At 36.3% G+C, this 15,903-nt stretch overlaps 1 protein-coding gene and 1 pseudogene across 1 annotated transcript in view; one reads left to right on the top strand and one right to left on the bottom strand.

Annotated features, from left to right (window-relative positions):
* Window positions 1-256: 256 nt before the first annotated feature.
* On the top strand, window positions 257-7,044 carry LOC106753533 (annotated as a pseudogene).
* A 6,609-nt stretch (window positions 7,045-13,653) lies between these two features.
* The window catches only part of LOC106753526 (squamous cell carcinoma antigen recognized by T-cells 3), a 12,291-nt gene continuing 10,041 nt past the window's right edge, over window positions 13,654-15,903 (bottom strand). The window contains exons 10-11 of the mRNA XM_022777543.1: window positions 14,973-15,323; window positions 13,654-14,112 (exon numbers count right to left, since the gene is read on the bottom strand). Coding sequence (XP_022633264.1) covers window positions 13,933-14,112; window positions 14,973-15,323 — 531 coding nt within the window. The 3' untranslated portion in view covers window positions 13,654-13,932. The remainder of the gene's footprint in view (window positions 14,113-14,972; window positions 15,324-15,903) is intronic.

Genomic DNA, 15,903 nt, shown 5'->3' on the forward strand with positions numbered 1-15,903 from the left:
TGACTTAGTGTTACACCTTTGATTACATTCCACTCAAAAAAAATAAAATTCTAAAATAGACCTCCTGGATTTTACCAATAAATACAATAAAAATTCAGGGAGACTTTTTTCTAGTATTATTTGTCTATATAATTTGTTTGACAAACATAAATTCATTCATAAAATGTTTGATTTTTTTTGTAGATTGACATTTTATTCAAGAGGAGTTCCTTTGGCTTAAAAAAACAATAAAGTCATTCAATAATGACATGCTTCCATAGTAGGTCACTAATATCTCTCTTTTTACAGGTTATTCAATATTTGAGATAGAATCTTTTCCAACCTGGGGGTGGATGATGTGATCATATATAAGGCAAGGATGAAGAGATTAAAAGAGTGACAAGAAACATAAAAAGATATAACATGAAATTTCATGGCTTGTATTTTGACCTTTAGTAACATAGGATGTTCATAGGCTTATATTTTGACTTTCTTGTTCGAACATACTTGAGTTTAGATTTTAAAATGGAGGTTGCTCGTGGTTGTTCGATGAAGACAAACTGGCTTACGGTGGCGGCTACTTATTGATTTACGAGGTTGAAGGAGATGATGGTGGTTGATTACAATGATGACTTTCGTGATAGTCCGATGTCGAAGTGATTATTCTTATGATTGTTAAGGTTTTTGGTAGGTTTAATACATCATTTGGTCCCTTCTTTTGGGGCTTTTGTTCAAAAGGATCCCACCTTCGAAAAAAAAATCACTTAGGTCCCATATTTCATTAAAAGTTGTTCAAAATGGTCCTTTTGGCAGACGACGTTAAATTGTTAACGGTGCAGATGCTAGCGTGGCAAACTTTTATACAGTTGTTTAAAACTTATCTGACGTGGCTTTGTGGACTGAAGTAAGTTGACATAAATGGCTTATAATTGAGGTTAATAAAAGGGGTGCGTTAGGGTTCGTTGAAGTTAGGGTTCTTTCATGTTCTTCAAATTTTTTAGCAGAGGTTGTGATAGAAATGACTTCTTCTCAAGCATTTTCGTCTTGTTCCAAATCAGGATGGGAAAGAAATTCACAATCCGCAAATGATGGGGGTTGGAGGGGAGGTGGGATAATCCCTCATTGCAAGTGTGGTGATTCTGCTGTGTCCAAAGTGGCGAGAACTCCCCAGAATGCTGGGCAAAAATTTTGGAGATGTCGTGATTACAATGTTTTTTATTTCCATTTTGAACAGGGTCAGTGCTATTAGATAAGGGTTAAGGCTTTTTTAATTAGCCTAATTTTTTTAAGTAGCAAACGGGTTCGGGCTTTTTGGTAAGGAGGTTAAGTAGTTCGTCTTCGTGAATGCATTCTTCTATGACGTTCCTCACAATCTTAAACCTCTCTTCGGGACTCAATCTGCGAGCAAAGTTAAAAATGAAAAGTGAAATGGAAACCCTAAGAAAGAATTGGGGAGAGAGAAAAAGCGGAGAAAAAACTTACTGAGGTGTGGAATTGGAGGACTGAGGGATATGAGAATCTGAGACAGACAAAGATTCAAGAGCTTCAGAGGGTGGTTGTTCCATCTCTGCAAGAAAACGCCACAAATGGAGTTTGGATTCGAAAGAGATGAACACTCTGTGGCGGCACACTTCAAAGGAAGAAGGCTCAACGAATAGGGTCGATGCTATATATCAGAGAAAAATGGTGTTATAAGGGTTAGGGCTTTTTTAATTAGCCTAATTTTTTTCATTTCATTTTAATCCTCAATATTAAAACATTAAAATGTTTTCAGAAAGCCACGTCAGATAAGTTTTAAACAGCTATATAAAAGTTTGTCACGCTAGCATCTGCACGCAAGCATCTGCACCATTAACAATTTAACGCCATCTGTCAAAAGGACCATTTTGAACAACTTTTAATGAAATATGAGTGATTTTTTTCCGAAGGTGAGATCATTTTGAACAAAAACTCCAAAAAGAAGCACCAAATGATGTATTAAACCTTGTTGGTAATGAGAGGTTAAAAGTAATAGATATGGCCACGTTCAATTACTAAGTTTTTATGTCAACCTTTGTTTTTATGAATTTCATTGTTCTTCTTTCATTTCTCGTGTTTCTGCATTTGATTTTTAGATTCATGTTTTGTTTGATTGTTCATGATGTTGTGATGACCTAAAAGGGGTTTGAACCCTCTTGTACTTCGGAGCAGCCCAGTAAGTGTTATTTCGGGTGGTGACATCTACCGGGGCTTGCTCGCTGTGGTTAATGGCTAATTATTCTGTGATGTTGAATTATTTTTGGTTTGTAAAAGCATGCTTTGTAATCTGACAACCATGCTCGCTCACCTCAACAACTTTAGTTCATGCAGCCATTACTGTCTTATTTCTTTTGCACTCTGAGTAGAAGAGATGGTGAGGCTCACTGCTGATTTGATATGGAAAAGCCCTCATTTTTTCAATCCAGTTAAAGAGCGTGAGTTAGATCTTCGAGGTATTCCTATCTCCCTCACACTTTTCCATCTCTCTCCTTTTTTACTATCCCTCTTTGATGATAACTTTGTCATGTTTTTTGCAGGCAACAAGATAGCTGTCATTGAAAACCTGGGTGCTACTGAGGTGGGCAACTTAGTCTTCTTGTCTTCCTTTTAGTTTCCCTCTCTCTCCTTGTATCGTTGAGGTCTTTTTCACCTGAAAGGATTTATTAGCTGATTCAGTTTTCACAATTTTGAGTTCCTTTGTATTTAATTTCCTTCAGGACCAATTTCACACCATAGATTTATCTGACAACGAGATTGTCAAACTGGAGAAGGTACCTTATCTTAACAGGTTGGGTACACTGACATTAATAACAACAGGATTACTAGAATTAATCCCAGCATTGGAGGTACGGTTTTTGAACTTTAGATTGCACATTCTTTCTTCTAGTTTCCTCATTTTAGTGACCTTGTCTCTTCTGTCATTTTCATTGCAGAGAATTACACACACTAGTTCTCACTAACAACAGAATTGTAAACTTGGTAGAAATTGACCCTTTAGCGAGCATTCCAAAGCTGCAGTACCTTAGTTTGCTGGACAACAATATCACGAAGAAACCAAATTATAGGCTTTATGTTATTATCAAACTTAAATCCCTCCGGGTTTTAGATTTCAAGAAAGTGAAAAATAAGGTAATGTATTTTTTCCACTACCCATACTAATTTTTTATCGGGCTTGCTGTTTGAAATACCAAAGATAGGATGTTCTGTTGGTTTCTGTGTCTGTGTTAGAGTTATAAATTGGCATTTTTAGTGTATTTATGAAAGATAGGATGTTCTGGTAATGTCTGCAAGGTTTTAGATCTACCAATGTTATAAAGAAGGGGAAAGATGATGGATATATTATTAGGTCTATCTTATTTCGAATTACACATGCTCTTCTATTATATTTAATTCTTTTTATGGTTACTTTAAATTAATAGGAACGGTTGGAAGCCAGAAGCTTGTTTGCTTTGGAAGAAATTAAAAGGTTGCCACCCAAACCAGTTTCACCTCAAATGTTTCAGAAGCAGTTGAGGAACAACAAACACCCAAAGTGGTTGCTCCCACACCTGAGCAAATTACTGCTATCAAGGTGCAACGATGATACCTGAACTTGTTATTTTATTTGTGGCTTATCACAGTAGGGCTGAACATAGCCCATATCCAACATGCATTCATGCTCAGTTCAAATATATAATGTGTTCTCTCTTTCATCTGTACATGCACTTTGATAAATTGTAGATGAGAAGATTTCCTTGTTTCTTACCCATATCTTCTCAGCAAATCATTGGAAGCTATCCCAAAAGTCCTAAGCACAGGGACACACTCTGATAAATGCTAATCTTGGTTACCCGTGGTTTGACGTGTTTTTGGTTTATGCAGGCTGCCATTGTGAATTCTCAGACTCTTGAGGAGGTTGCTAGACTTGAAAAGGTGCTTACTTTTCTAAATTAGATAGTCAGTTATTGGGTGTTAATTTTTTGTTTGGTCAAGCAAGCTCTTGCTTAAATTATATTGATGTTAATTTTAATGTATATCAATGCAATACTTATTAATTTCAAAAATATAGAAACTAAATAATTGTTTTAACTGTTGTAAACTGATTTTTCCTTGTTTAATTATTTAATCTATTATGAAAAGGACTATAATGATAAGTACCGGCAATAAAATCAACAAAAGGAAATGGAAATAATTGTTGAATTGTAGAATTTGGCCTGATCAGCGTGATTCAGGACCAAGTGAGACAGTGTATTGCTATAGTATGAAATAACAGAAATACAAAAAGAAACCCAAGAATCTTGTCTCTCCCAAAGCCCAATATTCACATGTGACACACTCTCAAAGCTGCCAGCTGTGCAGTTTCTGTTATTTCTCTTCCCGGATCTTGATTGGCTGCATCGCCCTTGTATCTCCTTCTATACACTTATTTGATTTTGGGCCTCTTCTGCTGGGCCATATCATACATCTAATCCTTGTTCATGATTGCAGGCATTGAAGTCTGGCCAACTTCCTGCAGATATAAAAGGCTTGAATAATAATATAGTGCTGGGTAATGTTGCTGAAAAACTTGAAGATATGATTCCTGATGACAGAGGTCAAGCTGATGTTGAATCCAATGGTACACAAAAGCAGACAAGTACTGATTCTACTTCAATGGAACAGGTACATGTTCACTTTGACATGTTTGTGACTTTTGTTCTATATATTTGTTACAGTTGACTCATCATTATTCCTCCATGATCCATTCCCTGATTGAGTCCCCTCTTCTTGCTATTTTTTTTGCCCGGAGTTTCAGATTGGTTGTTGTTTTAACACACACACACACACAGCATTTTTGGCAACTGATCTTTAAGATGATCCACAGTCCACCCCACTATTAGAACAACTTGTAATAGTGATAGACCCAGAACAAGAAAATACCTCTTCCAAAGAGGAAGTGAATCCAACTCTCATTTATTACTCACTTAAACAACTTGCATTTCAACTATCACAGTTTGTTGCCATTCAAGATGATCAAGTGCTTCAAAGGTATTTTTTTTTAAATAGAAATTGAGAACATTGAGGATAGAAAGGAGTAATATAGTACATAGACAAATGATGTTAACTCAAAAAATTATAAATGGGATGGGATTTTAAGTACATCAAATACCTATTGCAAGAGTCTTAGACCAACAAATGCTTCCACTTGTGGATTCATTGTGCGAGTGACACACAAAGGACATGAATTAGGTGGCAGGTCATGTAATTGTGGATCAGTTCTGTGTCTTGCTTGTGATGTGATTAGAGGAGGTGGATTGTTGGTTAAATAGTGGTTTTGATTCTTTTCCTGTTTGGAAGTCTCCTGTAAGATAGTAGTGGAATCTTGCATGGAGAAAGAAAAGGAGTTTCTTCAGAAAAGGTAAAATTAGCATATATTGTCTAGTATTTGGAGAATAACATTGGTGCACTTTTTGAAAGTGAGCCCAGCTTTGGAAAGAGCTTTCGAAAACATGGGGACACATAATGGAAGAACAGGTACAACCAAAATCATGAGAAGCATGGTACAAGGATTCATTTGGAAAATTGATGCATGTTGGATTTTGTTTATAAGTGATGAAGGTTGTCTATTTCTTTGAAAGCTGGTATCGATGACTACACTACCAGTTATGAACATGAACTTTTGCATCAACCAATAAGGTTTGAGCAATCTCAATTAAATGTCTATTTTTTTCATCTACCCATTTTGTTGTTGGGTATGAGGACAAGAAGATCCTATTGCTAAGGATTGAATAAATTCCACAGCTTTTTCACTTTCTTTTACAGTACAAAAGTTTGTGATTAAGCTTTCCATTGAAGGAGCATGCCTAGTGAAATTTTAATCCCAAACATAGTTGAAACATGGGTTCATGCCCCTTAGAACAAAGACCATAATGTGAAGCTTATTAATTTTTGCTTGTTTCCGTCTGGTGAATCAACTTTTAAGGATGTTTTCTAATGTTTGACTGCAGCTTGGGTTGGGCATAAGCAACATATAAAATAATGTCATGGTTGGTTTGTTTGAGAGGTGTTGGTTGTTGTCTTACTTCTATTGATGTGGGATATTGTTTTGGATAGAAAATTCTTCCTAGGATTAGAGTGACTTTTCCTTAGAGCATTTAAAATTGTCTGTCTCACATAGGTTGGAAGTCCCACATTGACTAGAGATAAAGCCAATTTAAAGTATATAAGTGGATGCAAATCTCACCTTACAAGCCGGTTTTGTAGTGTTGAGTTAGGCTTAAAGTCCAGTCTTAACAACTTGAAACTCCAGTTGACTTAAAAACTAACGGTGGTTTAAGTTGAATTAAACTCAACTCAATTTCCTAAAAAAACATTTGAACAAAGATTTCAACATGATTTTGCATATTTCAATGTGAATCCTTTAAGAGAAAGAAGAGTAATTTTCTTTATTGTATAGACCAAAAAGAACACAAAATAGGAGACCACTCTCTCCTCCAAGGGTTTCCCCTTCACAAAGAACTAAAGCTCAATCTACAAAATTATCCAAAAGTGCCCTCCATACCAGGACCCCCCCAACTATATAAAGAGAACCTCACTCACCCTAACAACCTAACTCACAACTACTTCTTAATATGTTTCCTCTTATCATACACATTATATTCTATCATTACATGCTGCTGCAAAATAACCTTTCCCTCAAGGTTGGAACAGTGAAGCTTGATCCCATGGCAATGCGATATTATCTTATCATGTGAAGGGAACCCATTGGCTACTAATTGCAATTTTAGATCTAGAGGCTTGGGTGGTGGTTGTTGGAATACCCACATCGACTAGAGATAAGGCCAATTTATAATATATAAGTGGGGTGCAGACCTTACCTTACAAGCCGGTTTTGTGGGGTTGAGTTAGGCCTAAAACCCACTTCTAACATGGTATCAGAGCTATGGTTAGAGCCTATCCTAGCGATATTTGTTGGGCATATTGTTCCACCAGCTATTGGGCCGCTATCGGATCACCCATTAATATCTAGTCTCACGCTAGAGATGTATATACCTCAGCATGAGAGGGGTGTGTTGGAAGTCCCACATCGACTAGAGATAAGGCCAATTTATAATATATAAGTGAGGTGCAGACCTCACCTTACAAGCCGGTTTTGTGGGGTTGAGTTAGGCCTAAAATCCACTTCTAACAGTGGTCGATATGAAAGTGGTTTTTGTATACCAGATTTTGAACCCAGTAATTTGGAATCCCAAAATTCCAATGTCATTGATGTTCCAATCATTATAACATCTAAGTTCAACCAAGAATTCTTATTCATATTATGTAAATCTGATTTTGGGAAAAATTGTTGCTTGGCTGCATCTCCACCTTCAACTCTCTTTATTGTTGCATCCCCTTCCCCTCCATCATACTATATTTTATATTACAAATCTCCGTTCTGTTTTGGTTTTCTCTTACCTACAGAGGGTGTGATTCGTCATTGCTGGTCTTTCTCCCACAATTAGAGCAGTAATCAAGTCCTTTAGATCCTGTTGTGGCAACCAATTGTGAATGTTATATTGCAGCCCGACAAAGAAAAATCCCTCCAATTGATCTTCTGGTGTTTTATTTTCTTGTGACACCAATATCTTGAATTCTTGGATGAATTTTTTCCCACTCCCTGTCCATATTACTACTGCCAAACTCTCAAGTAAAACTCTCCATGCATTTAATATCTTTATGGATATAGAGAACATCCATGTCCCATAAACCACGATGTTGCGTATTATTACTAGGCAGCACATCAATAACATAAAATTCACCCCTATTATTGTTTCCCACTTCAAATTCTTGAATATAATCTTCCACCCTTTCTTGTCGTTTAATTATTGCCCATTTTCCAACAATGGTGCTCTCTTTTCTACCCCCACACTTTTAAAAAATGGTGTTGCATTCTCTGCCCTTGCAACTACAAACGGTTTTAGCTCTCAAGAAAGGTTCTTAGATTTTTGTTGCTAGGTCTTGAACCCTTGGATTGCATTTTCTTCCATGTTATTGACTGTTAGGTGTACCTTGGTTGATCCTTTGATGTTCTGAACTTCAAAAACATATGTTGCCCTTGTTGTTTGACCTTGGGTTCCATTCCCTTCAAATGTGGACAACTCCACTACAACCCACGGGAAAAATGATTCTTCCTCACCCTTTCTAGTTCCATTATTGTCAATGGTATCCTCTTCTCTTTTCTCCACCCAATTGATTGAATTTTCTCCTCCATCTAAGAGTTTTTTTTGTTTTCTTGATGTCTTGCAGACTCTTTTTCTCAGCATCCATACCCATCTTTACCACTTTCTTTCCTTTCATTATGTCTTGAAAAAACTCCTCACTCCTTCCCTTTCTTGCTCTGTAAACAGATTTATCACTTCCTTTTGAGTCTCGTTCTGATTCTTGGATTTCTGCATCATTTCTTTTATTTCTTGGATATCTTTTCTTATCTCTTGAATATTTCCTCTCCATTCGGCTATCACCTTATCCTGTTCGTTGGCCCACCTCTCCAAAGTATTGACTCTTCCTTCCATGCTTCTACCACTTCTTGATTTGATAGGTTGGACCAATTTGTTAGGAATCCAGAATTGAAAAGAGAAAGAAGAGTAATATTTTTTATTCTATAGACCGAAAAGAACACAAAAATAGAAGAACACTCTCTCTACGAAGGGTTTCTCCTTCACAAAGAATTAAAGCTCAATTTACAAAATTATCCAAAAGTACCCTACATACCAGGACCACCCAACTATACAAAGGAAACCTCACTCACCCTAACAACCTAACTAACAACTATTTCTTAATCTGTTTCCTCCTATCATACACATTATATTCTATCCCTTGTTCCATGAGTTTTTGAGGTCTAAACATCCGTATGATGTATACAGAGAAATGATATATAATAATCAGATAAGTGAGTGGCATTTAGTGGTAAAAATTGTTCATGAAAGTGGATTTAATGCATTTGATGTTTGCAAATAGCACCTAGCAGTTTTTATGTACAACATAATAAAGCATGGTAAAACTTGCATAATATCATGTATCCATTAAAATATAAATATTTGAACAATATGGACAGGATCGAACGTAAAAGTAATACTGTATGGCATAAATACCGTACGTATTATGTTCTGAAAAAAAGTGTATCTTGTCTCTTTTCAATGTGTTGATCACTTCATATTTGGTAGCTTTATCTTTATCTGTTTCATGCTGTAGTAATGCTCTAAGCGTGCTTCAATTTTCATTTTATTTTTGTGCAGGATTAGAGTGAAGATTTTGAAGATGCCTCAGCACTTTAATGTCATGTTTGTTCATAGTTTTATTGGTTTGGAATGGATTAAATTTGTTTAAACAGTGCAGGTGTAGTGTTAGTAATTTTACTTTATACAAGATGATTCATGGAAAATTCTCAGACGCTGATTTCATTTTTTTCCTTGAACTAAAATGGCGTATGAGTGTCACGCGAAAATTGGTTAATCAATACAAGTTTTGAATGTTTTATTTTGTTGATTTAAAAATCAGAACGGTGATGTAAAAATATGAGGAGCTTATTTTAATACTGTAAAAGGAAACATAGTATTATGTTTTTTTGGTAAGCAACACAAAATGGTGGCAGCTTTAGCCAATTTCAGAGGTCTTTGGAGGAACTAATTGTGGAAAATTTTCAGTACTAATATTAGGACCAGTTGAGCAGAGTTTATTGGTTTACCTTTAGAATTCAATTCTTAGATAATTTGCTTGCAGATTCGGAGAAGGTTACTAAACTTTTAGGAGTGCAAAATTCTGTAGCTTTGACAACTTTTATTCTGTTTTTTTTTTTTCTAAGAAAGGGTTGAATCCTCATTTGATATAGATCTAGAATGTTTGCTTTGTGGTGCAGATTTTGTTTTAAAATGACTGAATTAAATTATGAAAAACAATGTTGAGTATTCTTTTCAGAACCATGGTAGCAATATAGGCGTAAGTTCTTTTGGCAGCATGGTCTTTAGGGTGAAGTTCAATAACAAACTTGTAAGGGAAGCTAACCTAAGTTTTTATCAGGATTAATTATTTGAATGGTTCCACTATGGGGAAGTGTGTCAATTTGGTCTTTGTTTTTAAGTTGTGTCATCTTCATTCTAAATTTATTAATGTGTATTTATCAAGTCCTTTTTTTTGTTAATATAATTTAAATTGTTAATATTGACTGGTTACACATGCTTTTGTGACAATTTATACATTGGTCACACATAAGGATTTGTTATGTGGAAATTTAGGTTGGTAAGAAAAAAAAATGTTGATGACTTTAGCATACATCATTATTTGAAGCGATAAAAGGTCATTAGATAGTTGAAAAGCTTAGTTGAGCATATAGAGAACTCAAACAACATAGCAAAAGATTCAGAAAGCTCGATTAAATGCATAGAGAACTAAAATAGCTCAAATAGATATACAGAGAGTTTGATAAAATGCATAGAAAAGTCAAATAGTTTGGTAAGACATCCTTAGAGCTTGATAAAGTGCATCTAGAAGTCAAATAGATAGGTGGGAAGTTTAGTCAGCTCGATGGGAAATCCAGATAGTTCGGTATGACTTGTTGAGCTTTATAGATTTTTGGTAGAGCTATTTGACTTCTCCATACATTTTACCAAGCTATATGAATGTTTTCTCGAGCTATGTGACCTCTCCATGCAATTCACCGAGCTCTCCTGATGTCTAGTCGAGCTGTGTTACTTCTCCATGCCCTTTACCGAACCCTCCTGATGTCTTGTGAAACTCCCAACTGTACAATTACAAATTTTTACATGTATATGTTGTCCTTTTGTCCTTTGCCACATCATCACACTCTCAACGTCGTTTCTAGAAAACTAATGGCAATGACTTGATTGATGCATATTAAAGAATTTGGGAACGAAATTGACACAAAATTAAACCGGGGACCAAGTTGACACTCTGTCCCCAAAGTGGGGACCATCCGAGTAATTAAGTCTTTTTATTATAGGTGTTGAATATATTGAAAAACTAGTTATAAGATTAATCTCTCTTATGTTGAAAATATACATAGAATAATAGAATATTGGATTTATTATAAAAATAAGGTTAAATAAGGTGAAGCCCTGACAGAAGGTTAGTAATAGATAGCTAGATGAATCATGGGAGGTGAAGAGCAAGAGATGCTCAGTAATGTAACCATGGGTTTGTAGAGCATGGTGTACCCGAGGATAACAAAAGACTTCCATTGTAGGGGAGATGGAGAACCATAGTCCTTTGTTTGAGGGGAGGATTGTTAGGATACAAACAAAGTGCCATATCAGATAAAACAAGAGATGCACATGAATTTATATACACATAAGATACCTCCCTTGGTTAGAGGTCTTTTGGAGTGGTACCAAAAGCAAATTCGTGAGGGCTTGACCCGAAGCAGACAATATATTATAAGTGTGGAGATCTGTGTGTGTTGTCCCTCCCTACAACATCATTTGAGTGGTAGTAATTAAAGGATTTTCATGCTTGCATGAGGTGCTGAGTGTAAATCTTCCATAAACACATGAGAGAATTGAATGATACACATGATGACAGTTTGTCAATTTTGATACTAAATCTGAATTTGATAGAGATTCTTGCTTTTAATGCTTTAAACATACTCTTGAATGGTTTGAATTATTCTAACTTTGATGGATGAATTTTTTTCTTGCTCACAAATTTTGAAATAGAGTGCTCACATTGTTTGCATTTTTCTTGGCTCAGTCTTGTCTTCTTTAGTTCATGTTTATCTTTGTTATCTCCATGGTCACAGCCCAAGTTTTCTAGTCTTTAATCTGTGATTCTTGTTGGTTAAGTTTGTCCTTGCTTGAGTCTAATGGCATAGGTTGTTTAGATTTGGTTTTGTCCATCGATTATAACAATGTATTTTTATGAAAAATGTCGAATTTGATGAAGAATGGATGCGGACCAAGCCTAAGAAGTAGTGGAACGCGTTGGTACTCAGAGAATGAGAGTATTGGTTATGTTTAGGGTTAGTTTTGACTTATGATTGAGAATTGGAGCATGAATGAGTCTTGGGATGTACCTGAGTATGTGATTGATGAGCATGACAATGGAGAATAAGTGTACTTATTGTACCTCGTAAATCCTAATTCTATATGCGAATAGGTGCTTCCTTTTGTCTTGTGTGCATTGGAAGAGTTGTTCAAGTATTGAGTCTTCCTTGTGTACATGAAAGAGAGAAAGAATTGTTCGGTCAACAAAATTAGCATGGCCGAGGATGAGGTCAATGAAGTGGAGGTTGATTGAGCAACTTAGACGGACAAGGTCAACAGAGTGGAGTTCAGTCAAACAACTCAAGCGTGTAGAGTACTCCAAGTGTAAAACTATGGTCACTATGCAAAAGATTGTTAAGGAAGACATAATTTTGACATAGTTTGATATGGCATTTCATAAATGAATTTATAACCTTTTTAAGTAGTTGAATTGAAAAAATTTGTCCATGGCGGAACCCATAAATTTGAAAAACGAAAATTGAAGAACTTGAATGTTGCGAGGTGGAGCTCAATGGAGCATGTGGAAAGCTCTATGAAGATAATTATGTTGGAGCATGAGGGTAGCTTGGTGTAGCATGTGGAAAGCTCAATGGAGCATGGGTTGCCTTCTATTTCAGTTCGAGGTATCCTTTGTCACTATTGTTTGTTGGTCCCTACAGGATTCTTTACCATGAACATGAACATACAGAACACACTTACCACACTAATTTTGGAACTCACCTGAGTTTGAGCAATGTGATATCACACTATCTCCACAAATTCAAGAAAGCACCACAACATGATGAGTAGTATGTGACACCAAACTATCTTTATAGTCGAGCTATGTTCACAATCTTTGAGGAAACATCCAAATTGTACAACCAAGCTATTGACTTGGAATCTCTAAGTTTGAAGAATGAAAATTGGAGAAATTGAATGACATAAGGCATGTGAAAAGCTTAGTGGAGCATAAGGCTAGCTTGGTGAATTATGTCGAAAGCTCAATCAAATTTAAGATTAACTCAGTAATACATATGGGAAACTCGATGAAATATATGAAAAATTCTGCAAAGCATGAGATTAACTCAGCAAAACATGTAAAACGCTTAGACATTTTCCTATCCAAGGACCAACAAGCAATGGTGTAGAGAATACCTTAAAATTCAAACAAAAGATAATTCATGCTCTACCGAGCTTTTCGTATGTTTCACCGAATTAACCTCATGTTCCACGAAACTTTTTACATGCTTCACCTAATATTTCACATATTTCACCAAATAAACCTCATGGTCCCGTGAGCTTTCCACTTGCTTCATTGAATTAAACTCATGCTCCACTCAAGTTATCTCCACTAGACTTTTCACATGCTCTACCAACCTTTCCACATTTTCCATCATCTCGCCATTCAAGTTCTCCAATTTTCTTTTCTCAAATTTAGGATTCTACCGTGAATAAATGTACTTAAAAAATTTATAGATTCATTTTTTAAATTCCATATCAGATTGTGTCAAAATAAGTGTTAAAATATCATTTCACATAAAACCAATTAATCAATTCATTCCTTCACTATTATTACGTCACTATTATTGAAAAATATATTTAAATTAAATAATTTTCTACTATGCATTGTTTCCAATAATTCCATCTTTAAAAAAACTTGAAAAATTATGACTCTTATAAAGAATGAAGTCTTCATTTTGAAGTAAATGGATTGCAAGAAAAAATATTGAGGTACAAAAGCATCAGCCAAGTATCTAAACATCTAACGACGGGTCAATTACTGCGAATATTTTATGTACGTAAGCTATACAAAACAGATTGTGTCAATTGTAAAAAGTAGAAGACTGCCTGAAGGTTAATCTAGGTCGAATGATGTAATTAATCATGCAAATCACAACAGCCCCAAGTATTTGAAAGATAACAGCCATCTTCGGCGTAACAAATTAGAGGCACAAAATCCTTACCGAATGAACATCTTTCTAAATTCTTCATTGGATTTTGGCTTTTCATCCCCCTCTTCCGCTATTTGTTTATTTGCAGTAAAACCAAGTGGTCTGACATTTCTAGGCACAGCAAAAGTATTCTTCCCTCTAAGCTGGATGTTATCATTTTCTTGTTTTCTAGAAGAGAACTTTGCATCCTTTACACAAATAAATGATAATAAAAATGTAAGGCAAAGTACATAAAATACAGAAAAAAGAGCAACAATCCAGCCCATAAATCCAACTAGGGAAACTTCGCTATATTGAAATCCACTGCAAGTTTTATGGTCACCAGGCAGTTAAATTTCTAATGTGTTTGGCAATTGATAGAAATAGAGGTAGCTTGTTGGAAAGAAATAGGAGAAAGAAAATGAAAATGGAGATTTTACTATTGAAAAAAAAAAGTAAAGAAATAAAATAAAACCGCAAATAAAAGGATGCCATAATCGGTTATGGGGCTCTATTTTCAAACATAATATCTCTTTGCACCATAATCAAATATGTCGCATATTCAGCATAATTAACAAGGTTTTCTCCTTTTTCGTCTGGAAATATAATCCTATGGGCNCTAGCCTCGTGGAATAAAGAGACTGTCTTCTCCTTTCCATTCCTCCAAACCAATATATTCCATCCTCTTCCACTCTCTTTCTTCCTCGCTCTCCCTCCTCTTTCCACAAAACCAAACTAACTATAAAAAAACTGGGAGAATCAAACCTTACAAGAGACAGAGTATCCAATGCACAGGAAAGAGGATTGAATCATTGTTTGGTCAAATGCTTATTTCCAAGCCAAAAGTTTCACCTAGTAATCGAAGCACACCTCTTTATACTTAAAAGCATAACAGTCCAAGTATCATGGTGACTTAACCTACTTGATTTCCTTAAAAGCATAACAGTAACTCGCGCTCCCCTCCATACTCATATAAGCGAGTTCTAACTTGTCTTCCTCTGCNACCTTTTGAATATCAAAGAAATGCTCAGCCCTATTAATCCAAACATGTGGTTCTTGCCCTTCAAACCCCGGTAAGTCTACTCTTCCTCCAATTCGGGTTACTTCCCCCATTATCGGTCCTCCCACCATTATCGTTCACGGAGGTACTTCCCCCTTCACAAGCTTCATCGTGATCACTATGACCATCGCCCCTCCTCTTCATCAACATCTGTAAGTCACGCCTTATTGCCGCCGTCTCCTCCTTAATGCTTTCCACGGTGATTTCCAGATTATCCAGCCTTCCCTCGGTGTTGGAAGATGTTGTGTTGGGCGGAATACTGGTACAACACCAGTTATCAGGGGGCTGCAAGGTGTTCTCCCTTTGAAACTGTGTATGGACGTGCGCCACCTTCATTGAGTAGATTTGTACCTGGGGAAACTGCAGTAGAATCGGTAGCACAAGACCTTATGACAAGGGATGAGGCGTTGAAACAATTGAAATTCCATTTAAGTCGTGCACAAGACTTAATGGTTCAACAAGCTAACAAAAAGAGGAGAGAAATGCAGTTTGAGGTGGGAGACTGGGTCTACTTGAAGATCAGACCACATTGACAAGCTTCGATGCCGGTGCGGCATTCCAAATTATCGGCTCGCTATTTTGGGCCATTTCAGGTGTTACAGCGAGTGGGACAGGTTGCGTATCGGTTGCAGTTACCAGAAACATCTCGGATACATCCCATTTTCCATGTATCACAATTAAAGAAGGCGGTGGGAGAGAAGAGAATTGAGAAGGACCTGCCAGCTGAGTTGCAAGCCGAGGGGCCTACATATTGGCCGGTGCAGATTTTGGAGAGGAGACACAAGCAACAGGGGGAAGAGATAGTTCCACAGGTGTTAGTGGAGTGGCAAAAGGGTGGTAAAGACGGAGCCACATGGGAAGATGTAGCAACTATGCAGGAGCAATATCCGGAATGCAACCTTGAGGACAAGGTTATTGAAAAGGCAGGGGGTAATGATAG

Source organism: Vigna radiata, unplaced genomic scaffold (genome assembly GCF_000741045.1).
Source record: "Vigna radiata var. radiata cultivar VC1973A unplaced genomic scaffold, Vradiata_ver6 scaffold_137, whole genome shotgun sequence".
Taxonomy (NCBI): Eukaryota; Viridiplantae; Streptophyta; class Magnoliopsida; order Fabales; family Fabaceae; genus Vigna; species Vigna radiata.